The 19,227-nt window shown below is 39.4% G+C and overlaps 2 protein-coding genes across 3 annotated transcripts; both read right to left on the bottom strand.

The window, feature by feature from the left end:
* Positions 1-319: 319 nt before the first annotated feature.
* Positions 320-4,923, bottom strand: LOC117730094 (fizzy-related protein homolog). Of its 2 annotated transcripts, none has more exons than XM_034531606.1 (14): positions 4,746-4,923; positions 4,101-4,218; positions 3,817-3,936; positions 3,585-3,648; positions 3,345-3,475; positions 3,027-3,109; positions 2,739-2,922; positions 2,511-2,576; positions 2,313-2,415; positions 1,947-2,131; positions 1,634-1,867; positions 826-930; positions 624-716; positions 320-537 (listed from the first exon to the last, which is right to left on the bottom strand). In XM_034531606.1, the coding sequence occupies exons 2-14, from the start codon at positions 4,167-4,169 to the stop codon at positions 496-498; spliced, it is 1,479 nt and encodes a 492-aa protein (XP_034387497.1). In that variant the 5' UTR covers positions 4,170-4,218; positions 4,746-4,923; the 3' UTR covers positions 320-495. The 2 variants fall into 2 exon arrangements, with proteins under 2 accessions (XP_034387497.1, XP_034387496.1); XM_034531605.1 differs by having other exon boundaries at positions 4,742-4,901.
* A 5,096-nt stretch (positions 4,924-10,019) lies between these two features.
* Positions 10,020-18,391, bottom strand: rx1 (retinal homeobox gene 1). Its single transcript, XM_034530950.1, has 3 exons — positions 16,424-18,391; positions 13,464-13,717; positions 10,020-12,750 (listed from the first exon to the last, which is right to left on the bottom strand). Exons 1-3 carry the CDS (start codon positions 16,734-16,736, stop codon positions 12,244-12,246), a joined length of 1,074 nt encoding a protein of 357 aa, XP_034386841.1. The 5' UTR covers positions 16,737-18,391; the 3' UTR covers positions 10,020-12,243.
* Positions 18,392-19,227: the final 836 nt, after the last annotated feature.

Genomic DNA, 19,227 nt, shown 5'->3' with positions numbered 1-19,227 from the left:
TGTCCAGATGCGCAGCATAAGACTTTCTGCCCACAGGAGCCAAACGATCACAGTAAACATGGTGCACATATTGTAAAGGCCATAGTAGGTGATTATGTTAAGGGTTTTATGTTGTATGCATGTCATAATATGTAATGGCATTTTCTTTTCCATAGTAGCTCACTGCGATGGCTTTCACTGCAGCGTTAAATAAACAATAAACAAGACCTGAGTTCAACAAAAACTACAAATGCTCTCTGCACAGTTCAGATCCCACAATACAATATTTTGAAATAATGCCATAATTTCTTATTCTGAATACAGAAAATAGAAATCAACCCACTTATAATTTTTTTAATAAAAATTACTACATTCACAATGAGCACAAAAGTAAAAAAGAATTGCCCAAACAATTGTTGGCATGAAAAACAAAAGTGCTCAAGTTGCTCTCGCTGACATTTCCTCATAAAAAAAATGTCACAAGGTGCTTGTTTTAGAGTTTTAATTTGCTTTAAGTTATCGTATCCTGGTGAAGAGATTTAAAACGGATACAGATTCCTGAAACAAAAGATAAAGAAACTTGGTTAATTATTTTTGCGTGGTCTGTGATAACTGAATGCTGTTCCCAAAAAGTGCTTTCTCACCTTAGTTGACCTTGTTTTACTAAATACGTTCCAGAAGCGTAGTGTCTCATCTCCAGCTCCCGTCACAATAGCTTCACCGTCCGGGGACATTGCCTAATATAAAAAAAAATATATATAATTTACCAGATGTTCTGGCCAGCGTTTCCATTAATATGACCAACAGCAAGATCACGTTCCCATCAGAAAAATAACACAAACTGACCAGGTAGAGCACTCTGTACGAGTGTCCTGTGAGTTTGGCAACCTGAGTGAGAGCTGGATATTTCCACACCAAGATCTGGTTCTGAGAGTAGCCATGGGTGCTCACCTGGAAAAAAAAGAGGCAATGTTATATAATGCAGTTATGGTCTTGCTATTTGACAGTTTAAATTGTGTGCCAAAGATATAATAGATAAAATGGCAACACTTGTTCAAGTAGAAACGGGTACATTTTACAAATTATCTCACAATAAAAAATGGAAACAGCATAAGCCTGTGCTCTGCTTTATAACCGGTTTATTGAACAACATATTTCATTGAGGACACAGTACCCAGGCCAGAAGCTCCCATGAACTACATTTTAGTATTATTTTGTTGTCTTTTCTTGTTTATTACTGAATTGTGTCATCACAGATCCAGCTGCACTTGACACTGCTTCGGACCGCAGGGCCGAGCACAAGACTCCGGTTGGAGGAGAGGAGGCAGTCAAAGTTGATGGACAATGTTTCCCCGATGTCGAATTTATTATGTTAAGAGGCCGGTGATGTTGTCTGCCGTTTACATTCCTCCTGATGCACTGTCAAACAATGCACTACTGCTTTTGTTTTGTCATGTTTTTTTTTTTTTACAAATGGGCAACAACTACATTTTGTGAAAACAACAAATCATCCCCTGAAGTACAAATGCCAACTTTTTACATGCATCACCTTGGCGCTTAAAACAGGCCATGTAGCATCTTATTGTCAATGCGAAAGGGACCTCATGAAAAGTGTAAAGCAAAGTTTTTGCCCAGTGTATCTGGATTCACTTACAAGCTCATTAGCATGTTTGGACCAGGCCAGGTTGCAGACCTGAGAGCCGGTGTCCATGCACTGCAGCGGCTGTGATGTCAGGGTGTTCCAAAACCGGATGCAGCGGTCAGCTGTGCCGCCCCCAGAGGCCAGAAGGCCATGCTGGTGGGGGGACCAGGCAATGGCTTTAACTGCAGCCAGGTGATCCATGTATGTTTGCACTGGGCTCAGTGAGGAGTGGTTCCATACCAGCAGCTTAGATGACAAATAACAACCACATCAATAAACACAAGGAGTAAATGCAAAGATGGAGACATAAGAACAACAACTGTACCTTGTTGTCGTTGCCACCAGAAGCAAGCAGCTGATGGTCAGTGCTCCACTTTAAGCCGCACACTTCCTGTCTGTGTCCCTGCAGCCGCCTCTCTGACTGGAGGGGAGGGGTCCGCACATCTCTTTGAAGAATCATACGATCACGGCTTCCCGAAGACAACTGGTCTGCATTCCATGCTAACGCTCCTACAAACAGATTAAAGTTTAATTTCACACTCTCAATATTTGTTAAAAAATTTCAAACACCACAATTATCAAGAATGTCAAGCATTAATAAAATGTTCTAGTTTTTGGTTTTCAGTTCATTTGATTGTGACTTAAGGCATAAGTCATGTTCAGAGTTTAAACACAGCAAACATGGTCTCACCAACTCTAGCTGTGTGTCCTTCCAGGGCAAAGAGTTTTTTCCCAGCACCAGCGTCCCAGATCTGAACATAGCCTTTGTGAGTCCCCACTGCCACCAGGTTACCCTAACAATATGAAGAATCCTTTCATTTAAAGCAAAAATAACTGTACCATAAGATTACCCGTAGAAGTTTCTAGGCAGTGAGCTGTGTGCACTCACCCTTTCGGACCACCCGACTGACGTGACCGAGTCTCCCTCCACTGATAAATCACACAATCGTGTTACCTGAGGAAAAGACAATTCAACAAGCGATTCACTGTGGAGTAAAGTATTCATAGTAATGAATGCTGCCAAGAAACCAAAACATTTCCACAAATATATATACACAGTTAAGCAAACAGTTCAAATGTAGGTTTTAAAAACAGTCATTTAAACACTCTACAGTACCTGGCTGGTACAGGCACTCCACAGGTAAACACACGTTCCCAGCCCGACACTGAGCACGTTGAGAGACGACCAGTCCACCAAGTTCAGGTAAAAGTCATCCTGCAGCTCTGGAGCATCCAGGACTTTAAAAGGGATCTTTGAGATCTTGCGAGTTGGCTTTCTTGGTGAACGAAGCAATTTCTGACTGCAACAGGAAAAGTTGGACACTGTGAAACCCTGAAGTCAAAATGCACCATGTCTTTGCTTGCAGTGTGAACAACATACAACAATTTTAAAAGTATTTTTTACCTTTTGTTGCTGACAGGTGATAGAGAGTAGGGAGAGATGTTGGAGCCATCGTCTGGTGACGACCTCTTGGTATTGAGCGAATACTGCAAAGAACACAAGCAGCACCAAATTCTATAATAGCTGAAGAAAAATACAAAAACACTGAAGAAAAACTGTACACTGACTGAACAGTTGTATACTAGTCTTCAATATTGTCCCCAGCACCACACACACTCAAGTCTCCGAGAACATATTGAATGTGTGTCTGTTCTGATGATTGTATGATAGGCTATATCCTGTGACTCAATACACGACGAGCATGAGATAAAATGTTCATACGGTGAAGAGACTTCTCTTTTCTGGGGTTGATGGCTGTAGACGCCTGTCCTCTGTCTGAGGGTCCTGGATCTTTTCTATTCCTGCTCCCAGCAGCTCATTCTTCAGCAGAGCTGAGTAGGCCTGCCCGTCTGCTGCAGGAACACAAATGTATTTTTAAAACAAAAGCAAAAAACTACAATCATGGGTGCACATGAGCAAGTGACAGATGCGCACAAAAAAAAACACTTTACATTTATTTACCTTTAAGGTTATCAGAGGAGGCATCTTTAGTTTTTCTGTTCTGACTTGGTGACTTCTCATTTTCCTTCAAAAATCCCAAAGATACTGACATTGATTTGACATTCAAACAGTGACTGTTCAGAACATTCATAGAGTAACCAACTTTACCGTAACACAATGTAACCTTTATTTCTATTATCTTGCAAAAGCATTGACACACTCCTCCACAAATGTACCCACAAACTGTTCCTACATTGATCCTGTGGAAGTTGATACTCCAGTTTGCCCCGGCTCTGGTAGGAATGAATCGGTCTCCAAGCTTACTGGGAGAAGATAACGGGGAGCTGGTGGGGGTCCGACTCTGTGTCTGTTTCTGCAAAACAGACACATTATTTATTTATATATATATATATATATATATATATATATATATATATATATATATATATATATATATATATATATATAAAACGACACATTCAGTGTTGATGTAAAACATTTACATTATTAAAGAACACAGAAAGCAGATGGACTCACCACAGGGCTCAGGTTGTCATTTTGAATGTTGATTTGTCGGAGGAGACGATGCTCATATTCTGGATCCATGTTAACCTGAAGTCCTGATCCCACAGCCACAGGCTGGGAGGTTGGAGACCTGTACAACAAGCACAACAGTTACATTGAGATGCGTTCTGTATTGCTTGTCTTCTGGGGGGTAACAAATAATGCAAGGTTAGAAAGTTAGTGAGCCAAGTTACTAATTAGTATCCTGTAAACCCGTAAAACCAGATAATTAGCCGGGTTTTGAATTGTAATTCTGTGTGGAATGTTGTTGAAAATACCATTTCACACAGATCACAGTGCTTTTGAAAGATATCCTGATTGTGTGTACCAAGTAATTCACCCCAACAGCATGCCATCTATTCAGTGAAATCTTAAAAGCTAACTAGATGCAAGAACAAATTAACTAGGTTACCTCCGTTTCGGGACGAATAACTTTCAGGCAGTTCAAAGCAAAGAAAGACTTGTTTGAAAGCCTTGTTCGGAGCTAAATGTCATCGTTTGGGCTTCTTTATATTCACGTTTGTACAGAAAAGGGTAGAAAACAAGGTAATGATAACTAGCATTAGCTAATCTAGCTAGTGGCTAATCATTCATATTTGCAATATACAACATACATACAAAAGAAAGCCAGTCCCGGAATATCAGCACACGAAGGCCAAACAGGACCAACGCTTCACGAAAATATCAGATGAATAATCTCAGCGTTGCATTTCAGGTCTGTAGCGAATGTAGTTCGGCTTTATCGCAGGTGAAAATTGCACTGCATTGTGGGAGTTTTGTCAACCCCGTGACGTATGACTTTCAAATCAAAACACGGAAATGCGTCGGTATTAGCTAGTGAAAGGGGAGCGTTTTTCTTGTATTTCACAACCAATATTGTCCCGTCGGTCATCAAATGTACATAATATAAACGTGTATCAAACAGTAATATTCTTCAGATACAAACGTGTATCAAACAGTAATATTCTTCAGATATAAACTTATATCAAACAGTAATATTTTTCAGATGTAAACGTGTATCAAACAGTAATATTCTTCAGATACATTTGAGCAAATTGGTGGAGTGGCCTAAGTCAACTAGATCTGTAAAATACAGGAAATAGTGTATAAACTGTGTTCGATGAATACAAGTGAATATACTATATAATGTATGTTTTCGTGAATTGGTCATTGCGTGCGTGAGTTTATTGTCATGTCCAAGTACCAAACATAGAGGGCGTGCTAGTTCTATTTCCAAACTCTCCAGACTTGGCTTGCTTGCTCTGGCCTCACCGCTCATCCCAGTTCTATGTTGTCATTCCTGAAACCTAAACCAGACTGCTTTTCCCCCCCTAAATTAACTCATTGTAACATAGTCTGGTCTTGTATTACACCCCCATTCAAACACACATTTCTCTTATTCTATAATCAAAACATTGTGAATCTCTGTGTGAATTCAGCACATGTAAAACAATATCGCACACTAAAAATATAAATTAAACAGAGAGAGTTAAACTTCATTGATTGGAAATACAAGTGTAGTAGTAAAAATTGAGTAAATGATATGCAGTAGTTTAAAAATGTGAAGCATCATTTTCAAAGAAAACTAAACTTTTCTATATAAACAAACATAATATCAAAATACATAGGAATAACATAATGGATTAAATAGATAATTACATCAAAGATAATATTATTAATATTGAGTATGTGTTTTATTCAGTCAATCAAATTCTAATAGACAAAAAAAAGAAACAATAATTATATGAAATTATATGACTTGGTGGTGGGATATAACTGACATTGGGATATAACTAACATTTTGTATTACTTAAGTAGACAACCTAATTTTACTAAGTAACATTTTGACTTTGTATGTAATAGAGTATTTATATCACAGTATTTGTTCTTTTACTTACTGTAAGTAAAGGATATGAATACTTATTCTACTGCTATTATGATATAATGTCCAAAGAAGAGATTCTCCTTCCACTTTGTCAGACCATAATGTCTATGCAACATGTTTCATGTAGCTTGTAGTGCAATGCCTTGCTCAAGGACACTTCAATAAGGTGGATTCCTGGTGTCTCTGGGATTCACTCCAGTGAACAGTTTGGGCAGATTTGTTCATAATCCCTGTCAAACAAAGAACAGTGAAATCACGACTGTTATAAGAAAAAATATTTGTTAATCTATTCAGGCGTGAAGCTGGGTTTTGATTCATGACAGGTCAGATGTATTTTTAGTTCTGATGGCTTGTGTGCCCTTCCTGCAATTTCAGATTATACTGTAACAGGATTATAAATGAATAATGTATGTGTTTATGTGTGTACGCTTGTTTACACATTTAGTTCTCATCCAAAAACACAGCCGAATGTCCTCTTCTGTCACCACCCTGTTCTATTCAATAACATTGTCTCTCCAGTGCACTGCTAATGAGCATGTAGCTATAACAAAAGACGGAGCACTGTGTCTTTAATGCTGACAAGTGTAGTGATAATAATCACACACAGAAGGCCCCCTGTGAACTTCACTGTGTGTTTTCTGGTGAGTGAGCCTATAGAAATGTACCACATCAGACACACAACATAGTTCTACAAGTGTGAAGGAAGCACCCCTCCCTCTCTCTCTCTCTGTCTGTCTATCTGTCTCTCTCTCACAGACACACCCACACAACACTGGCGCCAACAGGCAAATCCCCCCTCCCACCCCCCCTTAACTGACCTCTAATTATGTCATGCGAAAAAGCTGTGTCCCATTGAAAAGCTCTCTTAATCAAACCCAATTAATTCCGCTATTTTCCCTTATTGTCCCTTGCGAAGAACGCGTCTCTCCAATAAGACTGTTAACTCCAGCCGTGGCCCTTTCAGATATACTGGGCTGCAGGAGCGAAATAATAGACTGTGCAATTAATCAATTAGTCATTATGGACTCAGCTGTTGTTAATGAACACAGTAACTGTGAGGTGAGTTAAGGCTTCCTGAAAATGAATGGTCTTCCTATTTGCAATTTAGTCATCAACCTTACATTTTGAAGACTAAATACTTTATATCTGTGACCTTTACAGTAAGACCACAAAGGAAAACATGAACGTGTGCAAATGCTAGAATAAATCACCTTTATGCACTCATATTGTTACTGAAAATTTCTGAAAAACATATGCTTTATAATACCACTACTCTGCTCTTATATTTAGTAGACTACCCATATTTTCCTGACTTATTTGCTGAGTTGTTTTTACCTTGTTGGTGCTACTGCAGTCCAAGTCAATTCGCTAGTCTTTACAAGCAAACTGGAAAATTTCCAAATACATTCACATTTGATTTACTTTGAAATTTAGCATTTTCCATGTTCACCTCCTGCTGCTCGAGTCACTGAATGTTGACCCTTAAAACTACACACCATTTGAATGAAACTGTTTCTTTTGTTTGTTTTTTAACAGCTGATTGTTTCAGTGCATAGCACTAATAATTACTTATTCAGGTTGTGAAGCTATGCAAGGCAATTCCTTTTCTCAAGTCACGTCAAATCTATAAGTCAGGTCTCAAGCCTTCGCTGACTTGCCATTAACCTTCAAAAGCCGCTAAGCAAACCTTGCATTTAGAATATTTACCACACGAGTCCACAAGATCAAGCATGAATTTCTTCATTTGTCTGTGACTCAAGTCCAATATCTCTGCTTCTATGTATTGTTCATTACTTGCAAGTGATTACCGCATAAGGCATTTTATTGGTTATGTTTCATCGTTGTGTGATTGATGTTCAGACTTATTGTTCAGTACTGTCAGGAGGATTAGAGGCTGTGTTCCTGTGTCCAACCACCACAAGACTTGACATCAAGCAGCATGTGGACAGATTGATTTTCAATACAATCCAGATCAGATTAGGTTATGTTTTGGATGAAATGCTGTTACAAAATGAATGTGTCAGCAAAGACTATTGAGTTAAGACAATGTTAACATTATATGGTAGTCTTTCTCAGATGATCTCACCTATTTTTCCTTGTGTTCTTTTGGGACTCCATTTCCGAATCCTCAATAATTTTAGAAAATAGGTATATATTTTGAGAAGTTCAGCGCTTAGTAAGAGGTAAGATAGATGGTAACAAAGGCAGCAGCTAAAAACTTATTTGGCTCACATTTGAATACATTTGCAGAGTAGAGCATAGCTCTTGACTAGAACCTTTTTTTCTCCATTTTGCACTGCCGCTGCTCTTTTTCCCATGCTTTTCTCGAGCCACTCACTCGACTAAACGCATGCCTACCCCGAGCCCCTGACTGTGGCTACAGCCCCGACCCGGCCCCAGCTGAGCAGTGCCAAGCTGTCCAGTAGTAAGTTAGTGTCTGTTCAGGCCCGGCCCAGCCCAGCCTAGCCTGGCCCGGGTACTAATCCTCGAGCTGTCAGAGGACCCCGCTCTGAACTCATCCTGCAACACAGGAAAACGCTCTAATTGGGGGATTTTCTACATCATTAACTCTGATGAGCAGCCATCCCTCCCTCCTTCTCCTCTTCCTCTCCACTCTTACTCCTTCTGTCTCCCTCTTTCTCTCTCCCACACTTTTCTCCTGCTTAATCTCTTTCTTAATGTTTTTATTTTTCCTCTCTCCCATTCTGACTTTTCATCAATTCAACATAGTTAGTTTATCTATTTGGGAACACCATATGATGTAGTGCAAGTGCTCTACACTTTCTAGTTTTACATCTGAACTTGTTATGCATCGTAAAAATGCAATTTGTGTGATCCCTAAAAGTTGAGCTCAAACATGAGTTTTCTTTAGATTTTCTTTACAGATCAAGTTCAGTCACATGTTTACTAACTGTGTTAGGTCCCTACTAACAGTTTGTGCCTCTCACGTGTTACCATTACGTTTGAATCACAGAGCCATCTGGTTTCTTGAGAAAGAAAAATCTGAAAACTCGCTGCTGTTCAGGATGTATTTCCAGAATCCTCAAAGACTCGTCAAAACATCTGGATGAAAAACTATACTGTCCACTGCACAAGAAATATAATTTTGAACCTGTTTCCCAAATTGGAACACATTTTCCTAATCCAGATTACATTAACCTTACTAGACAGAAAATATACAGACTTCACTTTTTGTGAAAACAATAATAAATCGGCAACAGACAGAATAATTTTTCCTCCAGGTGGTTATGAGGAAATGCCTTCAGAACAGCAGTAAGTGTTGTTAAATGGCATTTGGACAATCAGATGCTCAGCTCTGTGACTTGAGTGCAGCCTAATAGTACGTGATGAGCGGCACAAACCACTGTGTGTAATTCAGTATCTAATCAGTTGTGGACATATTTAAAAAATAAACATTTCTCTGTTGCATCCACTGGCCTATCCATATGGCCCTGGTAGTGAGCTTTATCCAGGCCTCCATCTGTCCAAGAAAGTGATTCACACGCTGAGAAGGCCAGCTAGCATGGCGGCACCGGTCCCTCTGTGAACATGTGTTGCAGCGGCTGAGCCTGCCGGTCTGCCTGGGGGCAATTAGGGAGTCGGGCCCTGTGGTCAGAGGCCCCCCTGGGAAGCGATGATTGATTGGAGTCTCATCTTCCTAACAGGCTGGCACCCTGCCACCAAATCATGGAACAGCAGAGAGGATTGGGAGGGGTACAGAAGAGAGAAAGAGCTTGTGTATGACAGAGAGACCGGGCACACGTGTTAGAGGAAAGGAAAGAAAAATATCTCTGTATGTCAGATGATAACGATTATACTGTAGTAATCTTGGACTGCTCTTTAGACTTACCGGGGTAGAACAAAAATACACTGACTGTGTGGGAATGAGTGCACGGGTCAACATGAAAGCACTGCAGTGAGAAAGTGGAGATATATATTCTATCAAACTATATTTATTTTCAGTAGATCTTCATTCTTTCCAGAATATGGACATCAACGACCCCAGACACAATCGAAAAGTAAAGAAAACAATAAAATCACTAGGACAGATGTAACTAGGACATGTAAGAAACAAAACATAATAAAAAACTAAAACTGTCAAACTTCTAGTGCATTTTTGTCCATTATCTAACCTTTGGCTTATTCTTGGTCCATGTAGCATCCTAAAGAAGCTTTTAATGTGCAAGGTAATCCTCCTTCCCTCTATAGTGTGAGGTCCCGGCATTGTCCAATAGGGAGTCTAAACATCACTAACCAACAGCATAACAAAATTAATACCTGGGTTTTCCCTCTGTTAGCAGTACAACAATGTTTTTTTTAATGAAAACTCAAAAAAAATCACTTCATGTTGTTATTGTTGCTGCTGTAGTCAGTGTGGATGTATGACTTGCTGTCAGCACAACTTTTATACTTTTATATCATGTTAAAATGAAATATCACAACCGTATAATAAGTAGTTAGGGGTGGGAAAACGTGTCTCTTTTATATATAAAAAAAAAAGAAGAAATACATATTTTAAAAAAAACCTAAAAGGGAGTCTGAAATTGCACTTTAAGATGAAGGATTTTCTCTCCCTCTTGTTCCATAAAAAAGTCAAAAAATGTACCACAAAACTTGTCTTGCTGTACATATTTAGTCATTTGAGATGCTACCTGCAGATGCAAAAATGTCTCATTCAAATCTATTTAGCTCTACAGCTCATTTGAAACATATCAAGACAATTAGAGCTTGACTCTGTAACAGATGGGAAAAGACCAATATTGTGTCACTAATGACCATAGCAGCTACAATCCATGTTTCTCCTCCTTTGATTGAGAAAGAAAAGAAAAAAGTCATGACAAAATGGTTACAAGGGCCTATTTAGTGCAGCCTGAGACTGTCCCCCCCCCCTGCCTCTTTCAGACAAAGGGGATACACTTGGATCAATTGTGAAGAACAAAGACTAAACTATGTGGGGTGACGCATCACACAGGGCTCTTTCTGCTGCCCTGCACGTACACGCAGCCACCCAACACTGAGCTGCCAACAGGTCTTCTTCTCCAACAGCCACTCAAGCAAAAAGAGAGTTACTCTGCTCTCTAGTCTGTCTTTCTTTCTTTTATATGTCCTTCCTTCTCTTAAAGCATCTTAGCACAAGTCAGAAACTGTGCAGAATTATTTTTGGTATATTTTCCGTCGTGGTCCATCCACTTCAGAGGTGTCATCACATCTCTGACTCTAATACACTTTCCCACGAAACAATTATCTATTTAACAGCATAATTGAGAGATTTTCCTCTTCCTGTATATTGAAAACCACGACAGGAAGCACCACGTGCCCTTGGCTGTCATCTTCTTCCAGTCATACCAGGTTATCTAAGCTATAGGCTCAAATATCTAAACTGGGTAACCAGTACTATAATTGGGAGTTAAGCTTATACACATCTTTTTACAAACCAAAAGATTAGTGAGACCTGCATTTAACAATCAGTCAGCGATGCTGCCTTGAGTTTTAAAAGCTGCTCTCACATCAAACTGAGACTGGACTTTAGTCCACAGAGTACTCTGAGAGTCTGATTAGCTGACCCATGAAAATGCGACAATTGGATTAATTAGTAAAAACACAAACTTGGTGAAGAAATGGGGAAAAGGAAAGAACAAACAGCTAAATGTGAAGAATAACAACAAAGTGATGAGAACAATAATAATGCCCATATTTGGGTGATTTTCATGTAATCTTATGGACAGTTGTCTTCTTAACATTTCTAGGCATAAAAAACTATTTTGCCATTTATTCCATTTATGATTAAAGTGTGTTTGTGACCCCTGAAAACCTGCCGCCTGCTATCATTAGACAAGCTATGGATGGAAGTATGTATTTTTCCATAGGGAATTGTGGCTGTAAAAATACGATTGTTTGTTATAAAAAAATCAGGACATTTTTGTGTCACAGACATTTTCTTGCTTTCCGGGATGCAAGAAGACACTTTCTTTTCAACGTGAAACACTTTTATATTAGAGGGGAAACATATATCTGGTAATTGGTGGTGTAAAATTAGCAATTTAACAAGACTATAGAGTTCACATTTCTGCTTCATGTCCTTGAGATGAAAAATCTTCAGTTTTCACAGTTCAAAATCCATTTCCTTTGCTCGGTGGGTATCAGGCAAGTCACTGCCATATTTTTCAAAAATATTACTCACTGACTGTCCCTGAATGTCAAGACACAACTTCAACATGACAGGTTTTTTAGTCACATGGGATGCCAGGTCTTGTCCATAGATTGGAGATGTTCCTTGGCTTTCATTCTCAGCACAGCGATACTAGAGCTGCGCTGGTCCACGTCCTCCAGAGGATATTTATCAGGGTACGGTGCTGAGCACTGGTAGGGAGGAGGAGCCATACTCTGCATCCCCTGGCCCATGGACGGATGAGGATGAGAGTGAGGATGAGGAGGATGAGGATGAGGATGAGGATGAGGCGGATGAGGAGTAGAGTTGAGGAAGCTGTGGCTGGGGTAGCTGGGCTGGAGGCCCTGAGCTGGACCCATGAAGCCTGGGATGCTGTGGACCGGTGTGGCGCTAGACAGGGGAGAGGAGAGCCAGGGGTCCAAGGGGAGGGAGTTGGTCATCGCACCCATGCTGGTATGAACCGGTGGCGGGCGGTTAAAGGAAAGCATCGGCGAGTCGTGGAGCTTCATGGTGCTGGCATCCATTTTTTCCTGCCGACGCCATTTAGCTCTGCGGTTCTGGAACCAGACCTGGAGGACAAAAACAAGTTCTCATGAAGTGTGTCTGAATATCAGGGACATAAACCACATTTTCCACAAAGATTCAACTTGTATCAAAATGTACATTTAATGAAACTAACTGTCATATGCCATCACTTTGGATGTGTGTTTATTGTTTAAGTAGTTAAAGTAGTTTCTGCTTAATTGTGAAATGCAATTGAAAACATTTGGAACAATAATAAAGTATTTTAAGCTCCACACTCAAATACAAATACTGTTCAAACTAAAGCTACTTAAATCTAGCTGCAAAAAAAAAAGAAAAAAACACACAAGGCCGACCATTTTTTTCTTCTAAAGAAGCCACCGTACAGTTTAAAAAGTGCACCTTCTTGTCCTCACAAGTGATGTTGGAAACACACACAGCTTGCATAACCTATGCAATCTCCTCACCTGAATACCTACAAGCCAACGGCCAAAGTCCAAAAGCTTGGCGGGCTGTCTTTAAGTCTTAAGGTACCTGTCAGCGCTTGACTTGTGGCTGTCGGATTATTCTACTGCCGTGATATATAAAAGGAGTAAAATAGAAAAAAAAAACAAAAAAAAACTGAATACTTATTCATGTAAACAAACAAACAAAACAAAAAAATATAGATCTTTTGTTTCATTTCAGATGTAAAAGCATCTGTGTGATGTTGATCGTAACAACTAAAAGACGCAGGTTGTGATGTTGTGGTTCCTCCTACCTGAACTCGGACTTCTGGGAGGTTGACCTTCATGGCGAGCTCCTCGCGGCTGTACACGTCCGGGTAGTGGGACTTCTCGAAGGCACGCTCCAGCTCGTGCAGCTGGTAGGTGGTGAAGGTGGTGCGGTTGCGCCTGTGCTTCTTCTTGGGCATCTCGTCCTTGCATGGCTCTGGAGACTTGCCTTCATCGCTCTCTACACTCTTCCTCAGTTCACTCAGCTCCTCGTCACACTTGTTTGTGAAAAAGCCGGTATCTGTTCAGTACAGGGGAAAAATTAATCAGGAGTTTTAAAAAATTGGGATTATCAAGGCAATATTAAACAAATGTGAAAAATAATTTAGAGGGAAAAGAAAAGCAGAGTGGTTCGTTGAAATGAAGAATGTAGTGCCCACTTTCCAGTAGAGCAGACATTAGTTTGACACTTGCAACAATAGGCTACTGTAGGTCAGTGAAGCAAGCAATCCCTTGAACTTCAATGAAGCTCAAAAACATTCCTAATCGGATTTAGGAACGTTGTTTCCAGTGTTGATCTTCTCCAAAAGGTAAACCATCTTATAGTCACAAATAAAACCATTAAAAAATATCCACGCCCAACCACTGAAATGCAACTGTTGACTGATAAAAAATGGGTTTAAGTGCAACTCTCTCATGATAATCCATCAAGGCAAATATTTTCCCTTAGTCTTCCTATCAATAGTTCTTTCTCTCCCTCATTCCTAATGATCCATTATATTTTTGGATATCACTTTCGGCTCCAGGGAAGTACGGCAAAAAAAAATGACACAGAGAAGAATTACATTTTTAACCTTATGAGTCTAACCAGCAAAGTGATTGAATTAAATAAAGTACAAAGATGATGATCCGGCAATCAGATCAAACTCTTGTGTACAGAACAGGATAGGTGTAATTGATTGATTTCATTACGTTCCTGGTAGAAGTATTAGTATTCGCAGTGCAAGAAATTTGTGTAAAAAATGCAATTTTGGCATCTGAGCAGAGAGAAATAATAGTTTGGTCCTGATTTTGACCACAAATATTAGTGGAATAATTCAAAATTGAATAAGTTAAATGTGTCTTGTCCGTCAATATAATCTAAATGAACTCCTACAGTATATAGTTTGGCAAAACTAGCTTTTTTTTTCACTGGGGGGGCAGAAGAAACAAGTTGTGAACCCAACAATGATATATTAACACCTTTTAAGTTGATACGGTGAACTTGTCAGCAAACTGTTGCATATTCACACAACCAGCATTTCTAAAGCTAAGAATTAACGATATTGATTTAAATATTATTTTTTTCTGATTACAGTAGTTTGTTTTTGAGGTTTTCTCAATATCATTTAGCATGTGACTGAGATGTGTGAATGGCGATAAAGGAGGAGGAGGAGGAGGGGAGGGGGGTGGGGGTCATTGTGGTCCTTCAACTGACAAACGGGAGCCGAGGCAAAGGCAAAGCAGGATCTTTAGGGGTTCATTTATCCACCTCTCATTAAGCAGCTATGACAAAGGCCAGGCTCCGACAAAGGCAGGGGTCAGGTCTGGTTCAGTGACCAGCTCTTGGCCTGTCAGCCCATCACAGCCACTGGTCTGAAGGCTGCCCACTGTTTATCAGCCAGCAGAACATCTCAGAGAGGAGAAGAGGGGGCTGACTGACACAAACACAACAACATTACTCATTCAGGGGGAACTGGGCTGACTTCACAGGATGGCTACATACAAAAGAGTGATGTCATTAATGTTGATGTATGTTAATCAAGAAAAACAAATGTCTGCCTGGATTCAGTTACTGAGTTTTAATCGCTTCGTTTTTCTGGATAAGATATATATTTATATATATAACCTGCCAGATACTGCAGTACCTTCAGATTAAACATGATGAATTTGATTCTGAGATGAAACGATAACGATAACACCCGAATGAAATACTGTACAATCTAATCTGCACAGAAGAGAAGATTAGGGGAATTCCACATGGGAATGGGATTGGGTTTGGGGACATAAACCCCCTCCACCATCTTGTCCTGCGATTTATCTCCCAATCTCAGAACACACCGTTCCTGCAACAGGCTCCACATGGCAACAGTGTGTGTGAGACAGTGAGTCTGAATCTGCATGCGACTGGTTTTAAATGGATGCAACACATTAAATGCAATGGTACCTTACACTTATTTAAATAGGCAACTGATGATTACACATCTGACCTATCAGTTAAATATAGTATAGTATCCCAAAATGATGTTCCACTTATTTGGTACATTTTTCTTTTCATTGTCATTGTGGTTATTGAATTTATATGCAAATGTGTCAACATGCAACATGTTGCAAAATCAGCAAATGTAATAATAACTGTGAAGATACCTTAATTTAAGTTTGTTAATCCAAAAGTTGTAGTATTACTGTATCTTTTTTGCTCTACGTGTAATATATGCTGTTTGATAAGCTTCCTTATATCTTATTGAACACTTCAATGTTAACGCTATCAACTCAAATTTAGGCTTTGAAGTTTCCCATTAGATCACAAGTGGATCATGGCTCCTTTTGAACCCTGAAAGACTGAATCTGTGTTTGTGGCCAGAAAACTTTATAGTCAGCGGTCAAGTTAGATTTATTACATTTGCTCACAGGCATCAATATCCTAACTTCAGTGCAGCCGAATCAATTCTATCAAATCCAATTAAAATCTCTGAAACACTGAACCCAGAGCTCCTACTTATCCAGCCTCCCAAGACCCGAGGCCCTGCTGTTCAATCAATACCCTTGGCCCTCTCATATGTTTTGAGACAAAAGATCAGATGATTCATAAACTTTAACGTCAATAACAAACTCTGAAGAAGAGTCTGCACTGGAGGAACTCCACTTAAAGGTGATATGAAACTACTACTAACTAAATGCTCTTAAAGGTGATGTTAGTGTAGAAAGCTTTGACAGGATGGAGACCTTCAGCAGCAGCTGGACTCACCGTGGTACTGCTGCTGCTGCTCCGTGCTGCCATTTCTCAGAGAGGAAAGGTGCCCGCTGTAGGCCAGGTGTGATGAGGGTTCCTGCTGCTGCCTCCCAGGCTCTGCCAGGTCATCTACGTCAACTTTGTGGGGTCGCGGGGCTCCAGCAGGGCTGAGCAGGGGGTCCTGGTCTTTACTGAAACCCAGAATGACATCGATGCTGTGGACGCGGCCCCCCACAGCGACGCCCCCACCTTTCCCCATCTCGTGGAAGTTGCCGGGTGACAGGCAGCTGTCGTCCACCATGCTCATGGTGTCCAGTGATAAATGCATTTGAGCGTCTGGGCACTAAAATAAGTAGAAAGGGGTTTAAGTGAAGGACTGAAGGTTCAGTAGTGGGTCAGAGATCACTGGTCTTCTCATCTAAACCCGCTTATCCTCTGCGGATGCCGGGGCTCAAGTATCTATCCTTTAGAGCTACAGTACTCACGAGAGCGCTGATGGACACTAATGACACAAGTTACTTCTTAATCCGTACTTTTACCTTTTTTTAAAAATAAATGATCAGCACTAATGGCCATACAGTGTCAATTATGAATGTGAGTTGCAACATTTTTCATCTACACAAAACAAAGACAACTTTTTTCATGGAAACCACATCCAGATCTGTTTGTGTAAATAAAAGCCTCTAGAAGTTTAAAAAAATAATAATCATTAGACATACTAATGACACATATCTTGTCACTTTACTGATAACGTTGTAAACTCATTACAGAAATTAGTCCTGTTTGTGTCAATATTATGTTTGCAAAGTCTAGAGTGTAACTGTAGCAAGGATCCAAATCTTTAAAGAGCAAGAAACCATTAATCACAAGTGTGATATCTGTAATATGGACTGCTTCAATATAGAAATTAATTCACAGGTTTTATAGTTTGGGTAAAATGATGCGTGTTGTTAAAAAAATAAACAAGGTAAATTTGTTTAAAAAAAGAAGTTCTGCTATGCAATAGGAATAAATCTATACATCATCGGACATGTGAAGAGAGCAGATTGTAGGTGCTCACTCATAGAAGATGTGGAGTTTTCATAAAAATACTTTAGTTTCAACAGCAGCAGCATTCAGTGCATCCTGAGATTCACCTACTGAGCACACCACTATCTTTTTGGACTCACACATCTTTAGTTGCATGACTAGTAACACAGTTAAGGTTAGTGTCAATATGATATATAAACGACACAGTGAGGTAGAGCTTACCTTTTGGAAGTAATTACGCTGAACTGTTAAAGTTGCTGATGCCAGTGCTCCACCTGTTCCTCTCAGCAGCTCCCCCTCTGACTTCACTCTTCCCAGATCCACAATGTGCAGCGCTCGCAATCACTCAGCTGGCTTTTCTTACCTTGCATCTCTCTGAATAATTTCTCGATGCGGCAAACAGTCCTGACAGAATCAGTCCAATAAAGTGCAACTGAAGCCACGCAGGGCAAAAAAGCATTCAACAACTGAGTTCAGACGTCATGCACTCCGGCTTGGAGAGGAGAGTGGAAGAGGAGAAAGACAGAGAGGGAGAGGTGGACAAAGCTGAGGGGGGGGGGGGGCGTATGAGGTGAAACGTGGGGATTAAGAGAAGGTTAATAATTGGAATCCTTCCCCTGTAAGAGTGATTGGCAGCTGGTTTCTGCTCAAGTAATTGTTTTAAATGTCATTTTCATTCAACCCCACAGCAGGAGGCCTGGGCTAATGAAGCCTGGACAAGACTTTCTTTCATAAATGTATTGTTTTAAAGACAAAAGGCCCACTGAAAGTTTTCACTAAGCACATCTAGCCCCCCCCCTTCCGTTATGTGGAATTACATTAAAAAAGGGAAGTGTTCAAATGATATGACGTGATGTTAAAACTGCAATCAGCATAACAATTATTTTGACCAATTAATTCATAATAGAATAATGTTGGTGTATGTGATAAATATTTCCATTGATATCCTACTGTAAATGAAACTGTAAAAGGCATTATTACAAAGTAAGAGTCCTGGTAAAAGAACAAATTAATTCATTTTAAATGCATGGGTTTTATTCAATAAAACTAAATTAAACTTTATAAACAAAAAAATAAAGTAGGGGCCAGATAAAGCAACTTATGTTTGCAATATTTAAAAATATAAGATAATTAGGAAATGTATCAAAAAATTATAAAAGAAAATTCTCATAATTAAAAAAAACATGATATAAAAAATAAATAAATGTCAGGTAAATTGGAACAATAATGAGGTGATTTACAAGAAAACAAGGTTTTACAATTATAAAACAGTAACATCAGTGTATTTGTGCGGAGGAACAAGAAAACAACAGAAACAAACCATATACTCAGCTTACTTGCTATGCTTAATGTTTTAAAAAAAAATGTATTCAAATTGTTAACAATGAACATAATGTATCGACGTTGTTATATATTTAGGTAAATATTGAAATACATTATGAGTGAAACTATGAAATGTATCTTGTATTCAGTATGCTGAATTATAATTCTTCGAACAATAAGCCAAAACAATTAGTGATTTCATAGAACTTCCTGTTAGAGCTAAAAAGACAACATTGCACTAACACTATTTGAATATTATTATGACTTAGGCTGTAGGGAACACTTGCAACTTAAACAAATAATAATAATAACAAATAAAAACCAAACAACTAAATAAATATGTTAAATTAGTAAAAGAACATTAAAGTGTTTGTGTTCTGGGAGGAACCTCCATTATTCTCAGATGAAAGTGTTGGACCAGTTTACTGACCTGGTGGAGGAAAAGGGTGATGCAACATTAAATCAAA

The sequence above is a fragment of the Cyclopterus lumpus genome, chromosome 4 (genome assembly GCF_009769545.1).
Source record: "Cyclopterus lumpus isolate fCycLum1 chromosome 4, fCycLum1.pri, whole genome shotgun sequence".
Lineage (NCBI taxonomy): Eukaryota > Metazoa > Chordata > Actinopteri > Perciformes > Cyclopteridae > Cyclopterus > Cyclopterus lumpus.
The sequence above is the reverse complement of the archived record's forward strand: the minus strand, read 5'-3'. Positions and strand labels throughout refer to the sequence as shown.